The 23,503-nt window shown below is 38.4% G+C and overlaps 1 protein-coding gene across 3 annotated transcripts in view; it reads right to left on the reverse strand.

Annotated features, from left to right (window-relative positions):
• Window positions 1–5,660: 5,660 nt before the first annotated feature.
• Window positions 5,661–23,503, reverse strand: part of LOC106651127 (telomerase-binding protein EST1A) — a 54,274-nt gene continuing 36,431 nt past the window's right edge. For all 3 annotated transcript variants that reach the window (XM_014369505.2, XM_014369506.2, XM_014369504.2), the window contains 4 exons: window positions 13,209–13,371; window positions 9,070–9,290; window positions 8,734–8,812; window positions 5,661–8,277 (listed from right to left, as the gene is read on the reverse strand). In XM_014369505.2, the coding sequence (XP_014224991.1) occupies window positions 8,132–8,277; window positions 8,734–8,812; window positions 9,070–9,290; window positions 13,209–13,371 (609 nt within the window). In that variant the 3' untranslated portion in view covers window positions 5,661–8,131. The remainder of the gene's footprint in view (window positions 8,278–8,733; window positions 8,813–9,069; window positions 9,291–13,208; window positions 13,372–23,503) is intronic.

Raw genomic sequence — 23,503 nt, forward strand, 5'->3', positions numbered from 1 at the left:
CAACGGTTGACGTCATTGATCTCGAAAAATTCTTTCGCAAATCCGATACCATAACATTTGCAGATAATCATGTGCAGAGGAGTCAATCTTTTAGCGTAAGGTAAATTTGGATCGCGCCATTTTTCAGCAGCAATTGAACCAAATTTCTACGACGATAAAATAAAGCGCAGTACAGCGGGGTGTTACCCATTCTGTCCCGAACATTGACTTTCACCGGCTTGTATTGACTTACAAGGAGACCACCCCAGCTCCGGGTCATGGATTTGCTCCAAAATTTTTTTGGGGTCTCCTAGTACCTAATACTGAAACTCCCTGTGCTTAGTTTGATCTCATGGGCCTTAGGGCCCATTTTTTAGAGGATTTTCCACATTATGAAAAAATCATTGTTATTTTCTATATTGATATAGAAGTACTTAAACGAAAAAATGTTACGATCAAAAGTTTTTTAATTTTTCAAAGAATCTGCTTGAATTTTTTCAGAATTTTTGGGACCATCTACCACTCTCTTTAAGAAGTCCTAAAATCTATAAAAAAAGCGTCAAATTTGGGCCTCTGGAATTACGTGATAGATGGTGCCAAAACTTTTGAAAAAATTCAAGCAGATTCTTTGAAAAATTTTAAAACTTTTTATCGTTGCATTTTTTCGTTTAAGTACTTCTATATCAATATAGAAAATAACAAATATTTTTTCATAACGTGGAAAATCCTCTAAAAAATGGGCCCTGAGACCCATGAGATCAAACTAAGCACAGGGGGCGTCAGTATTGGGTACCAGGAGACCCCAAAAAAATTTTGCAGCAAATCCATGACCCGGAGCTGGGGTGGTCTTTTATTTTCAAGTGAAAAATAAGCGGTGATAATGTTTTTTATTGTAACTCTAATTTCAGATTATAAAGGAAGACACTTATGGTTTTCATGAAATTAGACATTTATGCACACAATTGTTCTGTTAGATATTAATTAGTTCAGATGGTAATTATTGTTAAATAACAATAGATTTGATATTCAGTAAAATTATTTTGCTTTGATTTGACGCCCCTAGAGCCCGTGACGCTTGTGCCCTTGTTTTTTTTTCGGGTCGGGCAATCGTGTCATATTTTAAAAAATTCAATAAAAAATTATAATTTTAATGTAATTAAAAATTTTTTTATATCTTATAGAGCTCGAGCTTCCCTTTACAATAATATTTTCAAATTTAAAAAATTTTTTAAATTTGCTTCAGGAAGCAAGTTTCAATTTAGGATGTGCCTTGTGCCCGCATTCACCCTTTATCGAGTTCGAACTCAGTGTGTCAGTGTTTACAGTCCCCCGAGTCATCGAGGTTGCTGAGTGCATTTAAAACTCAGACTCAGGCTCAGAATGCCAGTAGTGTTAAACGCATAACTGGTCGTCGCTTTCAAGTGTGAACAAGTACCATGAGTGCGTCTATGAGCAGCATGTGAGTTACAAGTCGCGAGATTCTCATTTTATGTAGCCTCCTATAAGTGTGTGTGTGTGTGTGTGTGTGTGTGTAAAGCATTCAACGCATACGCACGCAAATAACGAAATAAGTATTAACATTATTTCGTGACTATGTATGGCTGCAGTGTTATCATAGGTTTCATTATTATCCTGACTTGCGTCGAGAAGATATCAAAGGAATTTTTATAGCAGTAAAAAGGGCCAGTGTCAAAGGTTAATTAACGCCTTGCTGTTGCGTGATTTTGCACGTCGGCACTTTGATTGAGCAAAGGGTGTCGACGGCACGCTGGTCACAGTCTCTAAAGGACGCAGCGCTGTAAAGGCAAAAGCGACTACTTTTTTATCACACTCTAGCACCTTAGTAATATATAAGCCAACTACACTGCAAGTATAACAAAAACGTACGAACATGGACTTACTGAGTGTATGTACATTTGCATCTCAGTCACATTTTTTACACTTTACGGATTTTGAAAAAAAACAATATTGCTTTCGCCTTTTTACCATCCAATTCCGGTATAATATTGTCGTCATTTGAAACAAAGAGAAGAAGGAGATTGGATGAACGTTGGAAGGTAGACTATTGATTATTTGCAGCTGTCTCGAGGCAGACATAAGGACTGCCGATGACTCTGCAGCATCGCGTCAATCAGCAGCTATCACCGCGAGATCGAGCGCAGTGCAGATTGAAATGTTCGATCGAGTTTAAATATAGACGATGAGCAGTGCAGTCGACCGATGGCGGTGGCGGCGGCGTCAGCTACTCGTGTAACTATACTATTAAGTTAAGTTCCAAAACTCATTACTGAATCGCTTGCAATTTGCAACACGTTCAAAAGAAACGTGTTTCCGTTGTGCAGTAGTGCTGTGCGCGGCAATAATTTAGCTCGGCAGTGCAGCACGCGCGACTTGGGTTTGTCTCGCTCGCGGCTCGAGCGCTCCTCGCGTCCTTCTTTAACAAAATTAATGTTGTTTACAAGTGTTGAATAGTTCGATTTGCACCGACCATAATTGTTCCGACTCAAGTGCGCACGCAGTCGATGCAGCTGCATATGTGCGCGAGTATGTCCTCCTCTCAGTTTGCGCGGGGCCTTCTTCTTTATATATTTGCTGCGCGTATGGCGTCGATATTTTTTTTCTTTTCTTTTCCCAAATGTTGTGCAATGCGCTTGACAAAACTCGCTGAATATACAACTTTTTTTTATTCACTCTCTGCTACACGAGATGCATGTATATACAACTCGAATTATTCGATTGCAGTTTATATTGATGATGGGTGTTTAAAGCGCGGCATGCAGCGTTCGCGGTTACGAACGGAGTGAAATAAAAAATATTTCTTCATCGATACTGCAGAGAAATAAAAAATATTTCATAACGAGTCCGCATCGCACGCGGCAGCAGATCATGAAAAAAATGAAGTAATTAAAATGTACAGAGGTACGCGTCGACGTTATAAAGCAGTCGGATTCGTATATAAATAAGCTGATATAAAGTGTATTTGCGCCGGAACAATGCCACGGGGATTCCCCGCGTAGATTTGGTTCTCGAGTTCCAGAGGCAATCTCGAAACCAGCCACCTTCTACTATTACTACTGCTGCTACTACTACTGCTATGCAGGCACATTATTGTTCGCCGCGCGCTTGGCACATAAAGCGGCCATTCGGTATTATGTATATTTAAGCAATATCAAACATCGCAGACGGGGTGAGCGCTGCACGATTGAGGGGAATCGAGAAACTTTGTTACTGCTCCAGCCATTAGCAGGACGATTGGAATCTAATATATAATTTGTGACCGTGTAAGGACTGAAGATTCTGGTCATAACGATGATACTTTAACCCTTAAGCGGATCCACGCCATCTACGTGAGCGGGTGAGCTCACGAAGTTTAGAGTTAAACGAAACTTAGGGAATGATCTTTTTATCAAGAGCTTAACGCATAACTTGCCTCTTCGTTTGAATTTGAAGTTGCCTAACGTCAAGACGTAGAATGACTTGTGAAAGGGACATCTTTTGATATTCTTGCAGCTTGTTCTCAACGATCAAAACGAATTAAAGAACGAAACGGAAAATACAGTGAATTTATCTTTTGATGAGTTATTCAAACTAAATCACAACAATATATATTATTAAATTAAATGATGAATGTTTTCATGCGTTATACGTGACTTAAAATAAGCAATAACTTATAAGAAACCACTGTCAATTGACAAGTAGCTTCCTCTTTAAGATGCAATTATTCCTATTTTTGTGCTTAAATGCTAATGAAATAAGATATGTCTTAATTCAAAATAATAAATTCTACTTAAATTTTAAGTAGTAGTTGTCTAGCGTTATCTTAAACTATAAAATTATAACGAGTTCTAAAGCAGAAACTGGAAACTCGAATTGGTTGCAAGTACACAATTTGGAACCGTTACTTTTATAGTTGATCGATTACAGTACATTATTAATAAAAGTCACAATATCGTTTAACAAATATTATCTTTGCATACTAGCATCAAAAAATCAATCATGCGAATTTCTCAATTCAGCGAAATATGTACGTAAATTCATTTATATTAGTATTTCGATTTTTAGAGAGTTTAAGAACCTAGACTAAAATTATTTTCAAAGATACTTATTGAAATTTTCAATGAATATTCAAAATTTTTATTTTGACCTGGCTTCAGAATCTAATAAATCTGTATGTACCTACCACAAATGTCTTTGTTATAATTCGAGAAATACAATGCAAGAAAAAAAAGAAATGATTCTCGACTCATTATCCATAGACAATAGTACTCAGGAAAAAAGTCTAGACGTGACTAACGAACGTCACGAATTAACCGAGAATGCAAATAAGTTCACTTTCCGCGGACTTGTTGTAAGCGCGCATAGTGTAGGCGCGTCTCTTAGATATTACGCGCGCCATCGTCATCTGCAAACTGCAACTGGTGCAGCAATGAGCGAGTAAAGTCTGTACAACAGCAAGAGTGAGCATGCATACGGGCCAACTACGTGCAGACTACGCATCGACGATGACTTGTCTTGTTGCGTGCTTAACATCGAGTACGTGTCTAAAGGTGAACTTTAACTGGCAGAAATCAGTGATGATTTACCCGACGCGATCGTTGCGGAAGATTAAAATTATCAACTTCGCAGGCTTATCCATCTCGTTGAACTTTTCACGCTTTAAGCAAATGTAACTTTGTCGTGCAACATCTCTTCATAAGTTAGACAAGGAGCAGGGCGATCTGCTTAGTGTTTCAACCTCATCGTGTATCAAAAATTACAAACTCACAAACAAAATGTTCAATTTAAAATATCAATGCTTCTCATAGTTAAGAAAGCTGTGTAGTGGAGAGTACGATTTTTCAATATTAAATAATACCCCGTTGTTCAATAATGCGACATTTCTAACGAGCTCATTGCTATCTAGAAGGAAAATAAAAAAGATCCTGTGCTTGAGGCATTGGTCATGAAAGTTTCATTTTATCAATTTTTTATAGCATAAGATCTTATTGACGTGCAAGTCAACGAGAAAAAAAACCGTCAGAGCAGCTAACTAACGATCTCTATGAGTTTAAGGAAGCACGAGAAAAGGACCAGAACAAAAAATAATTGTTTTCTATATACTGTGCGATATTGGAAAAAAGCTGCTTAGTTTTCAATGCTTGTTTTCAAGAGTCTATCGTTTCAAGCTCAGTTTTTTCCCTTTAGCTTCTATAACTGTTAAAACTATTGAATGTTGTTTAGTTCTGGACTTACCTTGGGCAGCAAAAATGATAAATTAAAAACTTCTTATGCACCTCTATTGACTGTGATGAAAAAGTTACCGATTTCAAGCTTTCATTCGATTTTAACGAAATAAATTCATTAATAAGTGTAACATAATTTTCTTAAAGTTTGTTTGAAACATTGAAAGCATTAAAGGATGAAGAATCAAGGAGGGGTTCACATATTATCAGAAAATTAAAATGTATGAAAAGTGTATTTTATTGAGTACAAGAGTCAGTGCGGTAATACTATAGTTATTATAGTAAACTAATTTTGCTTTTTTTGCATGCAAAAATTTCTAATAAATTCACCCAGAAATTTCAATCATTTTACTGTAAAGGAGCTTACAACTTTCAAGAATTACGAATATTTTACGAAAGTGGTTGAAACTATTTTATTATTACGTGGGTTCGGTACAATAATCACGTTAGAAAGAACACTTGGGAAAGTGCGTTTTTTTATTTTGTTGACTCAATTTATCAATTATGCACTCACTATGGTCTTATGTCAATTACAATTAACAGTATACATTTTTATTGATTATACATAAAATTAATGAAAATAAGAAAAGCTACCAATCGATTCGTACTTGAAAATAGTTATTTAATAATATTTTTACATTTAAAATTTTATAATCGACTACAACTAGTTTGTTTTATAGTACATGTTAAACCCTCTACTTGTCGAAAGATTTAAAAAATCATTTTCGCAGATCGTTGAATCGCGAATCCATGATTACTAATTTGATTATCTATAACAGTCGAATAAATATAAACGAAAATAGTACAGTTCGTCGCTGATTTATAACGATTTGCAACATCAACATCACTTTTTGAAAATAGTATTTTACCTACGTATGGTCAAAAAGTACTCTTATCACTTTCTTATTCATTAAACTACGTATAAAAAATCGAAAAATTACAAAAGTTCATTAGCGTTTAAACATTCACGACACGATTACAATTATCAGGATCAAGATTAACTAAAAAAAAGTAAGTGTTTTGCTCTTTAGAAGGCTTAAGTATTGGTGTAAAGCAACTCGTAATGCTTTGAAAACGTTGAATTTCGTTTTTACAGGCTATTCATGTATTAGGCATTTACATGCTACAAAAAAATATTGCGTGAATTTAATATTTTTAAGGTAAATTATATCTTATTTTTTAAATCACTTAATAATATACTTTATCGATAGAGGTATATCTTTCAGATTGAAACTACTTTTAAGTAACTCTAATTTTGAACCGATCAAAAAATTAGCAACACTTTGAAAATTCTTCAAACCCTTGAATATCAAAGGTTTATTCGTTATACATTTAGTGAAAATTAATTTGAATCAAATTGTACAAGTATTGAAAGCGGAAAATATAAAGTTCAAAAGGACAATAATTTTATGTTAGAATATTATTCATTCCTGCACTAAATCCTCAAAAGTAAAATGTTCCTTAGATGCCTCATTTCAATTGCACATTGCCTTTGAAAAATTCGGATGTACCTTGGAATATTGAAAACGAAAAAAAGTAAAGATTATGTTTGGTTTGCAGGAAACAAACTTGACGGTCTATAATACGATAAATAAATATTTAACGACTATAACTTGATATTCACATAATGCCACTGTATCTTTGTAAAATGATTTTATACAAATGATTGTACTTATCCCTACGATTATAATTTGCTTTAAGCTCGGTGAAAAAATACTAATATTACAATGCATTTGATTATTACCTAAGTTTTTAAATAGTATGTTCATATTTTAGGAATAACTATGGAAAACGTGAACTTTTCATAAAATCATTTTCAAATAGGTAAACCGTACGTATGAATTATTATGATTTGAATGCAAGTCTAAAAAAAAGGCAGTAAATTTTTTTTTCACTAAATATTCCACGTTTAAATTCTATTATTCACTTTATATAATGAGATTAAATGGATTTGTTTTTAATTCAATTTGATTTTTCAAGTGTCGCCAATTCATATAATTCTACTTGTATATTATAAATGTACGAGTTGATCGTACCGAGTAAATTATATTTTTATCTAAAGTTTCCGTTTGATTTATATACTCCTTTCAAGTAGTTAGAAATTCAACATTTAATCAAGTAACTATAATGAATCAATTATATGACAGACTATTAATTCATTTATGTACATTGGTTCACCACTAGAGATCAGCGGCCTCCCAGACTAACATACGATATTTTAAAGACAGTTCTGAAATTTGAAATTGATCTTTAAAAAAATTGAGAATTTAAACTCAATCACAAAGAGTACGCAACATGATTTTTCCGATACTGTTTGAAATATTTTCTGAACAATTGACTAATTCATGATTCATGCAATTAACTTGCATATAATAAAGCTCTAGTATAAATTAAAAAATTCACGTAGCACGTGTTATAATTGTTATGATCATTTAAAAACGTGATTAAACACGCGTAAAGCACTACAGCAATATCACCGTTTTGCTTAAATAGAAAAGGAATCGGCATTATTTATAGATACATCAATGTACACAGCTAATAAAATTCGCGGCGTGGCAGGTAAGTGATAATATGTACAACTCATAAACGCTCATCCCGTTCACTACCACTTTTACACAATACATTTGTTCGTCCGCTTTGCGAAATCATAAAATGATCGTTGAAAGCGATAGTGTCGGAAGTAAACGAAGGTAGATAAATATTTGAACTATTAATTATAAAAAGGGGCTGAGGGTTTCACAAGGTGCTGCAATGACGTTGTGTCCGGGAATAAGTTAATTTCGAGGGCTTTTTTCTGATTGGGCTTATATCATACTTGCTCTTAATTCGCTGTTAACATGCATTATCACATTAGCAGTATTTTTTTCTCTCCAGGCAAAGTCACAGAGCAACAAAAATATTAAAGGTGAGTAGTTTGCAAGTAAAACAGCTCATGCGAGCCTAGCCCACTTAATGAAGTCCAGTAACTCGCGTACAGGAATGTCTCGGGCAATCGCTTTCACCCTCAAATTGCGGTCCTCCGTCAGCAGTACCACGTCGCGCTTCAACTTGCGCGTCTGACCTAGTCCGACGGTGTCTGAAACAATCAAGCCAACCATTATTTTTATCGCCTCGGCCCAGCTGGAACGAAGGTTAGACGCAAGATTTTTGTTGAATCTTTCAACTCTTTGCTATATAGGCTATAATGGATTTAACACGCTTGGTTTTCGAAAAAATGTCAAACTAGCGGTATACTCTAATGGCAAAGTTAATTTTAGTATGCATCCGACCCCCGGGGAGTGAACGTTTGCTTATGTAAATGCCGTGCATGCTCGAGAACCGTCTTATGTAGGTCATTACACACATTTTATTGCATTTACACTGCTACTTCATTCATGTTAGGTGTAATATGACTTAGAACTCATATTGCTCATTACACAAACATGACTTTTACAGTCGATGAGCTATGTTCATGTATACAAATATTATACATTCGTACGTTTACTCAATAATAAAAGTTCAAAAATAAAATACATCGAAAATTGTGACTTACCATTGCTTTGATCTTTATTGGATTTGCACAAGCTTAGGCACGTATTAAGTATTTTGTCATCGTTTTTGGCTACGGTATCCTGAAAAAGAAAATGTGATAATTTTTAAATGACTTTTATTTTTCATCCATCTTTTTTATAGTATCTAGTATACAATGTATGATTTTCAATTTGAATATTTCATTTGGAATAATTACAGCATCCAACCGTTATTCAAAATAAAAAGTCTGTGTCATGTTTATTCACCTCATGACCAATTTATAAGTAACAGATATTGATGAAATTCATTGTTATGTTCAATTCATAAAAAAAAAACAGTTACTTTATCATATTCTTACCTGACAACCATCCTCTTCAACAGTAAATGAACTAGAAGCAAGTATCGTTCCTCGTGTAGTCACACACTTTACCGCTGGATTTTTGCTTCGTATAAAAGTAAGAGCAGCATGGGAATTTGCGGCAACCATGGCTATGTGTTCTGGACTTTGGGCGAACCTTGCCAAAGTTGCGTGATTTTGCATGTCAATGCCCTTTGTCAAGCCTTCAAGCTCGTTCAAAACTAAAAAAAACAAAGCAAATATCCAAACAAATTAAATATTTTATGTAGTTCTCGCCAATTTTTATTATCTGTTGGTGTGAAAAAAACTCGCGAGGCTAATAAATCATACCACTCTAGAATTAGGCTTGTTAGAGAAAATGTGATTTTGAGAATGAAGCTTTCACCCCCCAAGCGATTCATAAATTGTTACTTCGTGCAAAACATGCCATTTTCGACACCCCAACGTCGAAATAGGCCCCCGAGGAGGGTGAAAAATTACTAGGCCTCCTTACGCCGCCGATTTTTATTGCATGAACGAAGATTTTTCAATTCTGATCACAATCTAACACCGAGGGAGAAACACGTCATTATAATTTCAAATAGGCAACTTGCTGAATCGAAAACAGACGCTAAATAAATTGAAATCAAATATTTATGAAAATAACAAAGTCGACGTAAAGCGTGTACGGTTATACGAGAGCTGAAAATATAAAAATAGGGGTAGAAGTGAGATGAAAGAGGGGAGAAAAGCAAAAAAGAAAAGAATGAATGTAAAAGAAATTTGTGTCGACCAATAGCACAGTAGCCACGGCAAAAGAATACTCAGGAGACTAGTATTATCCTATTCAAATACTGCACTCCTTATCCCCTGCGGAGATGTCTGTTGCCTAGTGGAAAAACCTAATTTTACGAGATCATGCCTTGTTCGAATATCTCTTTCTCTCTGTACCCTTATTTTTGTATGCTGAATTACACACAAAAAAATATAAGAACTAATTCGTCATACTTGGAATGAAATTCGTATTTTGCTCTTTTTGTGAACTCGAAAGTATGTTAATTATTAGAAAAAAATTAAGTAGAAATCCAAGTCAGAATGAAGCTTTAGCTCGGTAACTGTTTGTTAATAAGGAGGAAACAAATGAAATTAATAAATAAGATTTACGTTAAGGTTTGCGTAAAAATGTATAAATATAGTCTAGGGTTTCGCACGCTAATGAACGAGTTGTTAAATTAGCGCGCGAAACAGTTTGCGTAGGTTTGAAAATTTTCCCGCTCGCAAAGCAAATTCATCTCTCTTAGACTTTTTCTCTCTAGCCAAGATGCAGAACGAGCCAAAGATAATCTGCATTGATGTAAGCAGTGGCAGAGAAGAGCCAGGAAGAGAGAGAAAAGGTGATTTTTTGACCTCCAGTAGCGGAAAGTGTGTTGCGCAATCTAAGTACTAATATACAGTCAATATGTGCGAGCGCAGCCAGAGCCAGCGAGTGTCGAGCCTTATCGTGCGGGACTCTTCTTTGTCGGGTGTGCAAAATAGGCCAGCAATTAAGGCGCAGTGCGAGGCTATATACCCACTCACGCGCATGGCATTAACGCGCATAGTGCAAAAGTAGGAGAGAAAGAGAAAGAGAAAGAACGAGATAAAGTGAGATGAAGCGTAGCGAATTTCGTTCTGGGTTCGATTGGGCGCGCTAAATTCATCAGCTGCGCAAGCCGAGTACGTTAAGGGGCTATCCGCGTGCAGGGCCTCGCCCACGCGCGGCTGCTTTGGCCGGTATAGATATTCTAAATGTACGCGCGCAAACGTGTATATGTGTGTGTGCAAAGCGTCGGCTAAAAAAGAGAGGCAGAGAGAAAGAGCAGCAAAGGGAAGGCGTAAGATGCATAAGATGCGAGAAACACACATAGAAGGTGGAGGGAGGAGAGGAAAAGAGAGAGAGAGAGAGAGAGAAAATCTATACGTAGGCATGCCTCAGCGACGAACTATATAGCAAAGCGAGAACGAGCTGGCCGTGAGAACCTAACTGTGTGAAGACTCACCGTTGTTCGTCCGCGCGCGCCGCGCGCACTATGGCCCAAGTACGTATATGCATAGAGTATGTGCTCGAATGTACCTATACACGTGTGTATGTGTGTTTGTGTGTGTGTGTGTGTGTGCATCGAGAAGATCGAGAGGAAAGGATGAGAAGAGAGGACGACTCGCAACGCGTAAGATGATGCTCCAGGGTCGGAGGTCACTCGTGGCTCCTTTTACCCGTTTTCGCGGCTTCATCAGTAGGTCAACATCTTGGCGTGTCTTTATATATCGAACTCGCCTTCGCGACTCACGTACCGATGCTATTTATATAAATGTTGGCAGCAAATTCTACTTTCCAGGCAATTCGACAAATTTCAGTCGCATGCGGCTACAATTAAAATTAGAGACGAGAGACTCGACTGGGATAATTCCCCATCGAAAGTCCATCGGATATTCGTCAACTAGGTTGGACTTTTTTTCGCCGAGTCCAGCGTATAAATACTCAAAGGCAAAGACGAGACGAAAAAAGGCCGCACGGAGTAAATCTATAACGATTGCGAGTTGCAGTTGCTATATATAATCGACGACTCGAGCTATGGGCTCTATGCGCTCGGGCTCTTCTGCTCTCTGCGGCCGGTCAGCTACTAAACACAAAAAGGGTAAAAAGCTCGGCCGTTAGTCGACATACCAGAAATTACGGATATAATGGGAGTGTGTGCGGTAGCCGAGCAGCGGCGGCGTTGGCGGCGGCACATCGGAGGGATAAAATTCCTCATCGGCGAATTTACAGCTTCGATGAGTGCGGACGCGTGTGTGTGTGCAGTGGAAGAGCGGCAGAAGCAGCAGCAGCAGCTCCTGGTTGCGCCGCGAATATACATCGCGCGACTGGTGCACGCGCGCTCGCGTTATTTACCGTTAACCACGAGGCAGAGCGTCTATATACACACTCGCATACACGTAGTATACGCGCATATCATATAAGATACATGTGTACACATACCGCAGCATCAGAGCAGCCCTCTTCCTATTATGCGCATGTTTAATATACAGAAAAAGAGAGTGAGAGAGAGAGGGAGAGACTGCGCGATCGTGTGACGTAATTGCGAAGCTTGCGCTCGAGCAATCATCCTCCGTTAACATGGAAAAATGCTATTACGTATACCTAAATATATCACGATGCGCTTGCCTATGCGAGCCGCAACTTTTGCTTCCGTCTACGCCTCGCTGCTTGAAAACGCCCAGCACGTGTTCCAAAGGGGTAAGATGAAAATTCATCTCGGCCTTGACCTCGCCGCAACTGGCTGAGCTTTTATCTTTTCGCTATATACTCGAGCTTTCGCGGTTCAATGAATCTTCGTCGAACGAGTTTAAAAAAAAGCACACCGATCAACTGACTTTTGGTCGACATTCATAAGCAGTATTGTAAGCATAAAAATCAAGTCGGTTTAAATTATAATCTTTTGATGCTATAAATTAGCGCACGCGACTAGCGGCTAATTCAGATTACGAATGGCGCATTGGCGCGTCACCGTAGGGTCGCGAGAGAGGAAAGCTCTCACGCGAGTGCGTGAATCGAGCGCGCGGCTATAATTTGTCCGATTCAACAAATCGTCGAGAAAATAAATGTTTCAATACAACTGACAAAACTTCACAGACATCCCGCGCGCGCGTATGTTTATCAAGTGGCTCTTTAGTCTCGGCAAATCTCGCGTGGCTCCTTCCGCGTTGGTAAGTAATGTTCCGCTTTACCAATTCCCAAGAGCTTCGATCGCGCGGTAAAGTATGTCAAAGAAGAATTCCTGCATTCAACAATAGCCGTAGAATATACACGTCTGCGTACTGTGGCGCTCTTGCGTATTTATATATACCTGTAGTAATAGGCAAATACTCTCATGGCATTCGTGGCCTGCGTAGGTCAATGCAGGTAACGATCGCGAGGCGCGCTTCTGACCACGTGACGACTCGAAAATATGTTGCGCGCTTTGACTGACTATCGATCAATCGATTAAAACTTATTAACTATTTCGATATACGAAAAGATTTTCATAAGTAATTCCTTAAATACTATACAAACATTAGTTTTTTGGCTTACCGTGCTTGGAGCAAAATTACGACAACAAAATGTAAATTAACAGATTACTCACCAACTATAGGAACCATCAAGGTGAAAAGCGGTAATGATCCATACGTAGCTTTGGCTAAAATTTGAAGTTGAGGCAAGTGATCGATGAAACAATTTGTGTCAGGAACCAAGTGTTTGGGCCTTATTTCCATTTCAACGGCTAGTGTCGACGTCTGCAAAATAGTCTGTAAAGAAAATGAAAAATGAAAATCAACATTAGTTCAAACAATCGATACATGAATATGATTTATATGTTAAACTCGCTGAGTGTAAATGAAAATTCACACTATAGAATAATAAACTCGTGTACTGTAAGTCATTTATTTCGATGGATGCGGCAGTGCTAAAAATGTTCCCCTTTATGGATGGTTGCAAACGGTATTACCAAGTAGTAATTCATTATGGGTCATCAATTACGGGGTACTTAAAAAGATTCCTAATGAATAATCATTATTCAGTGTAACAGTGTTACATTGATATATGCGCAGCCCGAGAAGGATAATTTCTGAGCATGGTCCTTGGCGATGCAAAACCTAGCCAATTAATTGAAAAGACACAGAGAGAACTCATGAGAAACGGTCCCGAGCGAACGAGTGAATTAACACACAGAAACTAACAAAGATTGCAAGTATCTCATTGAATTTCAACCGGGTGAATAAAGGGAAAAAAGTTGACTCGACCGAAGCGAAGGAAGTCTGGTTTGCGCACCAATCAAAAGGTCGCTACCCATTTGGCGGCAAAGATGAGCATTGATAGTTTATGCATAGATGGAAAGAGAAAGAGAGAGAAAGAGAGAGAAAAGTAGCTTTGTCATAAGTCTGCATGTATGTATGCGTGTATGGGGAGGAGGCGTTTTATCATATAGTCGTGAGAACTCAAGTTAGAATCACGTGCGTGTCTTGAACGCGATTTAAGCGCACTGCATGTACGGGCTCGCACCAATACAAACACACACACACGCACACACATATATATATAATAGATATATGTATACAGAGGCACTGCAGCGGACGAGGATATGCACGTGTGGCCTGCATAGATGTACATTGTAAATGCGAGACGCTCTCGGCGCATTCGCGGTATCGGGGACAGGTTTAGCACGATCCTATGTAGGTATAAGCTCCAACTCTGTATACTTATACACCCACATTTACGCATACATTGCTCGATGTATCAATGAAAACTATTTGTTTCTACATGACCGCTGTACTTAGCACTGTATGCGCATCGCAGACAAACGCGACTTTCCATTGTTTTTTATGATTTCCTTTCGGTGCCTCGTTTGGCCGTGTCTTACGTCACGTATCTTTCAATTTTTATTTCTTATAATTTTTCAGATATTTGTTGAAATTCGTACCATAAATGAACTCGCAAGAAGTTATTAAATCATTCGGCTTCTCCTTAACCGGAGTCCTGGAAAAGTTGATCAGTAAGAACTGCGGAAAACAAGTTAGCCAAATAGAGCAAAAAGAGATAATAGCATTTATTAAATGCAGCCATACACGTATTGTCTCGTACTGGCCGGTGGTCTCGGCGCTCGCACAGGATAGTCCAAGAGGTAATGGGCCTCGCAAATCAGATCACAGATCTTTTGTGCTTCTCTTTGAGAGAGCGAGAGCCAACCACCCGACGAAGCGAAGCCCACCTCTGCTACTGTTGTTTCAAATCTAATTTAACGCAGCTCTTAATAACCCTGTAAATTTCATCCTGCAAAGGATCGATATTGCCGCGTCTGCACGAGCGATGCACGATTTTAGGGACTAACTTGCCGCACAACACATCTGCACGTTCAAGTATATAGCAGACTTACAATGGCAGTAAGATACAATGGACCCAGTTGCCATGAGCTACAGTTGTTACCATATTGGAATGGCTAACATAGCTCGCTTGACTTTACTTTGCATAGAAAAACAATTTAATTGACAAGTGCCCCTGTACTGTTGCACGCAAAGAAGTTATATCAAAAAAGTTGGTAATGAATTGTAAATCTCGATCGTCATACATAAATAATATTTATAAATTTGACTAAAATTCATACTCATATAGAATACATGTTAAATTCTTAATTGGCATTAAAAATCAAATTGAACGCGAATGCAACAGCTGAACAAATTATTTGTAATAATTCCATTATTTACATAATGTGTGACTTGATTCTCCGAAAGAACAAGATCTGTATGAATTATGGCTTGTACACAATGCGTCTGCAAGTATATGTGACGAGCATAAGTCCGCTCGAACACAGAAACACGTCGACATAATAAGAACTGCCAAGATTTGCCAGGGCAATACACCCAGACAGAGTATTGAGCTTGCGGCGGGCTTGTTTGCTATGTACACGTTTATGCATATGAGTTAAGGAACCTCTTTTATAACTCATTACTGCAGGAGGATAACATGGAGGTGTTACATCGAAGACGAATATTTTCGCAGCGATGACGATCGAGAAACGAGTTAATAGAAAAGAAGGACTAGAGTAGCAAATAGAGAGGCCAATTACACCTGATAGTTTGGCGCGCACGCGGACGGACGCATGGACGGACGGACTGATAGATGGACGGGTGGTTAGACGTGCCGGCAATAGCAACTGCCATCGCAAATGAGCGCGCGCTCCAACTTAATTAATTTATGGATGGCCGCCGTTTGATTGGGCGATTGCTTTAATGGAAACTGCGATCATGCACATTTTGCACGCAATCTCAGTTATTGCACGCGTCTCATACGTGCGGCTCGCACATATTCACCTTAAGCGCTGTATTATACCGCAGTAAAAATTAATTGTGTAAACAAATTCAATTCGCCGTTTACTTTTTTTTACAAATAACTTCAGATATTTCATCGAATATGTCGGGGTACAGTTATTATTTCAACGTGGTAAATAAACTCCAACTGAATTTTTTATTTTAAATGGATTAATTATTAAATCAAGAAATTTTCGAAGATTTTTAATTTCTTTTATCCAATTGACCTTTTGTTAGGAACTTTTTGTTTTAGATATGACTTTCATTTTTCGGTTCTTAATAAATTAAAACTAAAATAAAATAATGGATTCTGAAAAAAGGCTTGTCTTCGTTACTCCGATTAAAATTGAATTAAAATCAAGAGCACGGGTAAAAATGTTTTTTCGGAAATACTTTAAAAATGAATGTTATACTGATTTCAAACTTAACCGACCGAATAGACAAATTTATTCTCTAGTAAATGCGGATAAAAAATCTATTGGATCTAAGCCCATCTAAGAGCTTTGATGATTAGGTTCATAAACGCGTTATCAAGAAAAGACTCACATCGATTCTGTACATAGAAGAATAAACATCGTGAGATATTTGCAAGAAAATATTAGTATGTAAAAATCCTTTTTTTTGTCAAACTAGATATTTTTTATGTATTATAAGCTTGAAATGATGCGTGTTACTTCACAAAGGTGATATGTGCGGGAGTCGAGAGAATCGTCAGCGAAATCGTCAGGCGCAAGGAGAAAGTCGTATTCTGTATCCGCTACCGAGCCTTTGCACCCTTTCGCGTTTAAGGCCAAAGCCGACGAGTAAAAACAACAACAGCAGCAGCAGTAGCGATTCGAAGTTCTGAAAGGGCAGAAAGGCGACAGGAGCACACGCGACTTCCTCTAGAGCGCTACGCTGCGCTGCCTGCCTGCTTGCCTGCCTGCCTACACTACAAATACATGACAAAAAGTAAAGTCGAGTAGAAGACGAGGGCAGAAACGACAACCCCCCTCTCGGCTCCCACGGGACACAAGTGCGAGCTCATCTCTTTCAACGTAGAAATTACAGATGACGAGCTGGAGTACACGCGCGCGGAGGAAATGCTGGTCGTTAGTGGATCCTACACTGGATGCGTTGAACGTGCACGACTCGGAATATAGTGCTCGGTGCATCATGTATACACTGCACACATACACAACACACATATTCGTGTATATGGGCTGTATGACGTTGATCTTAATTCAACCAAGAGATACGATATAAACTATGCGTTTATTCTCTCAAGAGAGAATAGAAAAATGAAAATCTTGACAACTTCAGACATCTAGATGATATTTCCATGGATTTACACAATTTCAAAGTTGACATTTAAATTTCTTGATATTATTGTATAATTTACGATTACACAATCTCTACGAAAAATTGATAATACAAATCTCATGTAATATAAGACAAGAAATTTTAAATTTCTGGTAAATGTCATGTTTAGATTCTCAAAATTGTTTCAAAAGCAATAAATAGCATAATGTTCTTTGCATACTTAGTTTTAATTTACTTTGTTGGTTGTACTATGGTTTTACGTGATACAGCCCATGTATATAATACGAGCGGTGGATTTTTACGTGGATATAGACACGGTGACGCCACCGCGGCAGCCGCGCTACACTTAAAGCTAGGAAAACAATGCGCGCACGCACAATGAGCGGTGTTTTATGTACAGGCAGCGCGCGAGGAAACTTGGCGAAAGCTGAAGAAAAAGGAGCAGGCTGCTGATGGAGGATGCCGTGTGCCGTGCCTTGCCTTGCCTTATCTGTCGCCAACAGACTCTAGGACACAAAAGCTGAGGACGAGCGCGCCCAGAAGCCAGCCCACAACGCGCGCGCGCAATACAATTCCAGGGCTATAATGGCTCTAGTATCTTTGCTCGTAAAACTTTTCAAGTCCGCGGCAAAAAGTAGAGAAGGAAAAAAGTGAGAAAGTTTATTATGGGTAGTTGCGCCGAACGAAACTCAAATAAAACAAAGAAAATTCAAGATCCTGCTGAATAATAGAGCTCATGTACATGCATACATACCAACGCCTCTTGTACTACGTTTTATCGAAAGATCATTTCAGTAGCAGATTTTGTTTTCTTTCCTTAAAAACATTACATTGTAATCGATAATAATGAAGCAGAAACTTGAGAATGTTCTACTTGTATGTCATTTAAAATTTTTCAGTACTGAAAATTGTATAGAAGTAGTTTTTTTTTAAATGAATAATTTAAAAAAATTGTTATGTTACCCTTAGTACAAATGATCAAGAGAAATTAAAAAAGTACTAAACATTTTCCTTGCTATGTTAGACCCCAAAGCAATCAGACCACTTTAATATCGTCGATAAAATTTACATAAGAACCATGCGTGACAACTCGTTTCAAGACGCATATGATTAATTTGTCAAGCTAAAAACAAAAGACACAATTCCAGCATGAATTTCTCAGCTTTTTAAAACCTAATGGAGACATCAGTTATCGCTTATCTCTTTTATTTTCTTTACTTTTTGAAGCAACCATTGCGCTGGCCCTTTTTTGTATAAAAGCTTACGCGTTTCGCTAGACAAATTTTACATAGTTCTGTAATGTAAACCTCTGGAGGTTAGAAGCTTTTAGAGTTTTTCCTCCCTCTGGGGCTCTTTTTGTAGATACTATCTTTGTGTATATATCTAGACAGTCGTGGTAAGCCAATATGCGGTGTTTTATTCAAATTGCAAGTTCGTTGGCCACATCAGCACATAGTCAACGCAGGGTCGTAAAATGACAACTTAATTACATTAAAAAAGCAAAGGTTCTTTTCTAAAACTTTTTCTCCGAACAGATTTATTCATAATCACTCTTAAAATTTTGTTGTAGCGAGCTTGCAATATAGATAGTTGTCGATAACCTGATAGTTAATATTGTCAAGGTACTTCATATCACGTATGTAGTAATTAATAAATGATTAGTTATTTTAGTAAAAAAATGAAATATGTAAATCAATAAAAAAAAAAAAGAAAAAAACAATTATGTTACAAATATTAAGTGAACTGTAAAATAAAAATATTAACTGTTTCAAAAAATTTAGGTCAGTTTTCAACACACTAATCTATAAATCTGCAAGTGACAGAGTGAAGATAATTGTATGTAAGTCAAAGCACGATTTCATTAACATAAATTAGGATTATACGTAATTTGTTTCGGACATATCTAATTCAAATGGCTCGTGATGCCTAAGCATCTTTTCCGTTGGCCCAAAAGTAGCCATAAAATTTTGAGGGGTAGTTTCAATTGAAAGCTTTGAAGTTCGAGTGCAGTCGCAGGATGTGTGCATTATATACCTCAATTAGCAGCCGTGGCAATAGAGAGCGTAAAAATGCTCAGAGGCACACACGAGTAGCGTCGCAAGGCGAATACGCGCGTGCACAACCAACGTTGGGCTATATGGAAGCTACATGACTCGCGTATATAACAAACGAGTCTGGTGAGCTGGTACCTTTACATACATATAATGATAAATCAGCATCAGTAGCAGCAGCGGTGTTGGTGTCTGTGCTGGTGGTGGTACCGATGGCGGCGGCGGTAGCAGCACGGCTTGTAAATCAAGTTCTCGCGATACTCTCCGCTCTATACACACACACATATAGCTTATTAACGATCCAATTTCCAAAGCTCTCGGTCTCTCTCGCTCTCTCTCTCTCTCTCTCTCGATGTCTCCGTATTCCTCCTGTATATATAGGCATTCGATGCACTGGCAATAGGTAGACACGAGCTAACGCGACCCTGCGCTGCAACACGCACAGCACATCTACACACACAGACGCGTCATGGCCCGTACACAAATATGCACATACAGCAATACAGCGCTTATATATGGGTCAAAATAATACTTTTTTACAAAACCGTGCGCACGTATGTCACCGATCTTGACGCGCTTTTGGTATGTTATAGTACATGGTAAAAAGGTCCCAAAAAAAAATTTTTAGACCCCCTCTCCCCTCCTACCCCCCACTTCCGGTATAAACGTCCATTTTCGATCTATATTTTTTCTGAGGACATGAAGCAAGTAAAAAATCTGAAAAAATTCATAAAAATACTTTTCCACAATCCAAACAACCTTGAATTTTTTCAGATTTTTTGAGTGCTTCAGGCCTTCAGATAAAATCATTGAAAATTTCAAAAATCGAGATACGGCGGTATGAGCCGATGTAGTACTCGGAAATTTTTTCAGTTATTTTTCGCATTAAAAAACATAACCTCAATTTTTTTCAGATTTTTTCAGATTACCTAACGCACCTTTTGAAGCCAAAAACCGATTTTTTTGACGAAAATAATTTTTTTAGGACAGTACGGAGCCTCGAAAAATCTGAAAAAAATTTTTTCTTGTTTTTTTCATCAAAATACGTAATCTCAAATTTTTTCAGATTTTTTAATTGAAGGCGATAGCTTCTAGGGCCGAAAAATGCTATTTTTAACAAAAAATGGTTCCTAGAACCCGATGGTTCCGGTGAAAAAATTTGAAAATATTTTTTTTGAATTCCTTGTCAAATTTTAATAAATTTTGACCGTTTCAAAAGTTCGATTGAAGCTTCCTAGCTCATTTTAGAGCATCAAACGAGTTTTATCATTCCTTAATGTCTTCAGAAACGTCTTCAGATATTTTGCACTAATCTTTGTCCTGCTCTAAAATGAGCTAGGAAGCTTCAATCGAACTTTTGAAACGGTCAAAATTTATTAAAATTTGACAAGGAATTCAAAAAAAATATTTTCAAATTTTTTCACCGGAACCATCGGGTTCTAGGAACCATTTTTTGTTAAAAATAGCATTTTTCGGCCCTAGAAGCTATCGCCTTCAATTAAAAAATCTGAAAAAATTTGAGATTACGTATTTTGATGAAAAAAACAAGAAAAAATTTTTTTCAGATTTTTCGAGGCTCCGTACTGTCCTAAAAAAATTATTTTCGTCAAAAAAATCGGTTTTTGGCTTCAAAAGGTGCGTTAGGTAATCTGAAAAAATCTGAAAAAAATTGAGGTTATGTTTTTTAATGCGAAAAATAACTGAAAAAATTTCCGAGTACTACATCGGCTCATACCGCCGTATCTCGATTTTTGAAATTTTCAATGATTTTATCTGAAGGCCTGAAGCACTCAAAAAATCTGAAAAAATTCAAGGTTGTTTGGATTGTGGAAAAGTATTTTTATGAATTTTTTCAGATTTTTTACTTGCTTCATGTCCTCAGAAAAAATATAGATCGAAAATGGACGTTTATACCGGAAGTGGGGGGTAGGAGGGGGGAGGGGGTCTAAAAATTTTTTTTTGGGACCTTTTTACCATGTACTATAACATACCAAAAGCGCGTCAAGATCGGTGACATACGTGCGCACGGTTTTGTAAAAAAGTATTATTTTGACCCATATACATGCACAGACTAGGTGCGTGCATTTTACATAGGTCGAAATAGAGCGCGTGGCCGCGCGTAAATGGAGAAACTGCCATTTGCATTCCGATCGCGTCTCTTCGATAAATTATTCATTCCGATAGGGCTGGGGCCACTCTCGGCTGCTGAACGCGAAAAGCCACTGCTTGCGCGCGTCAGTGTGTAGTGCGACGGTAGCGATTTTTGCACTCTATTTGTTTCGCGGCCGATAAACGCGCGCCGTGCTATATAGCCCGTTCTATATCGTAATACGCGCTATAAGGCGTATTAACAAAGAGTTGCAGCATCGGACTACTACATTTCCTTGCTTTTCACTAGGCACATGCCTATGATTAATACGCCAATACGAACGTGTCTGTGCCGCGCGCAGCGTAAACACACCCTCGTTTCGCAGCTCTCATCCTATGCTTTCCATATCCTTCCTCCTGCGCAATTTCTATATGCCATCCTTCGTTTCTCTCTCTCTCTCTCTCTCTCTCGGTCTCTCTGGCAACTCGAGAGCTATCTCCCGCGCATTGCGCCGAGGGGTTACCAATGGAATTTATCGGGGCCCGATGTACTGCCGCTGGATGCTTTGCATAGATAAATATTATTAGCAAAACTATATCGCGGCGAAGCGCTCTACAGCAGCCAGCCGCACTCTGGAGCCTTGTACCGTGTTTCTCTCGGTGTGGCTCCGCGCGGCACGTTTCATCCTCGCGCTTATCGGGCTCGCGTCAAGAAAAGTGTCAGTGCACGCTCGCGCGAGCCCGCGCCGTATCTATAGAAACTTTGCTTATACGCGCGATATACTTTTTGCGATTACTGCCGCGGACTGATGCGCGATAAAAGAGAGCTGCGCGAGCGATTCCGCCGCAGCTCGCTCGTACGCTCTACCTTATAGTAAAACATAATTCCCCGTGCGTTATATGTTCAAAACGAAACTTTATGTAATTATTATTATACGCGAATAATAATTTTATTATAAATTTGCACAGAAACTGTAAACTGTTTGATATAAAGCGTCATAAACACGATACCAAGACGCATAAATCTTGAAAAAGTTCGTCTTTCACGCCGGCGTCTATGCGACTATAATACGTTAGCATCTGCGCGAGAATAGAGCAAAATTAGCAGAGCCTTGGCAAGAACATAACGCTCGAGACTAAAGTTATCACGACGTTAAGATGAAACTTGGTCGGGCAGGAACGTCTTCTCTCTAGTTTCTGAACATAGCCTACGTGTATAATATCTAGTAGTTGTACTAACCCTACCGAACTAGGAGCCAAAATTTATTTCTCAATCAAAAATCTTATCACTTGAAACATTATTAGTGCCAAACTTGTAGGAATTTCGCGCACGCAGGTTCGATCGATCCCATCGTCTTCGCAGATAGTGTAAATTCGATGCATCGGCTCGCGAGAGCTTTTACCATCATGGACTCGCGTTCTTTCTCGAAAAATCGCAGCGTTATTAAAAGTTCCGTTGGTACTTTATTTACGCCGTTATGTGGATGGCCAAGCCGACTTATAAGCCGACGCTCTGCGGAAATCGGCACTTGTTTTCAGCTAAATATTTTTTTTGTTCGACTAATGCGTCCTCCTCGTAGAGCTGCTCTACGCGAGTGCGCAGCCGCCGCGAACGAGACGGTATCCAGCGCACACAACGAGGGTAATTTAATAAATAACTATAATTGTAAGGCTTTGGTTAATAATAAGTGGGCGCGAGCGAGCGAGCGAGCGCACATATAATACACGGCTCGTATTAAATGTCGACAAGAGGCGAGTGACGACGACAATACACCGCGCTCGGCGCTGTTCCACAGAGATTTTCAGCTACAATGCGAGTGTGCCCGTGCTGCACGAGAACGGCCGCAAGATATTTAGCGAGGCGTTCGCTAATCCTCGCATTTACTCAAATGATGCGCCGACTTGTGATCAATTTTGACTATTCCTGCGAGCCTACTGAGATCGATACGAGCTGCTACACATATTCAGCATTGCGCTTTTCAATGCCGTAGCTATTACAAGAGTTGCACAAAGACACCAGTGATATCACGAAATATGCCTATACGAAAAGCATTATGACCTCGCAAATTTGCTTCTTTGTTCTGCTTCGGCGCAATGCACATGCTGAGGCGTAATATAATTACTTATATACAAGA

Source organism: Trichogramma pretiosum, unplaced genomic scaffold (genome assembly GCF_000599845.2).
Source record: "Trichogramma pretiosum strain Unisexual culture from Peru unplaced genomic scaffold, Tpre_2.0 scaffold36, whole genome shotgun sequence".
Classification (NCBI taxonomy): domain Eukaryota; kingdom Metazoa; phylum Arthropoda; class Insecta; order Hymenoptera; family Trichogrammatidae; genus Trichogramma; species Trichogramma pretiosum.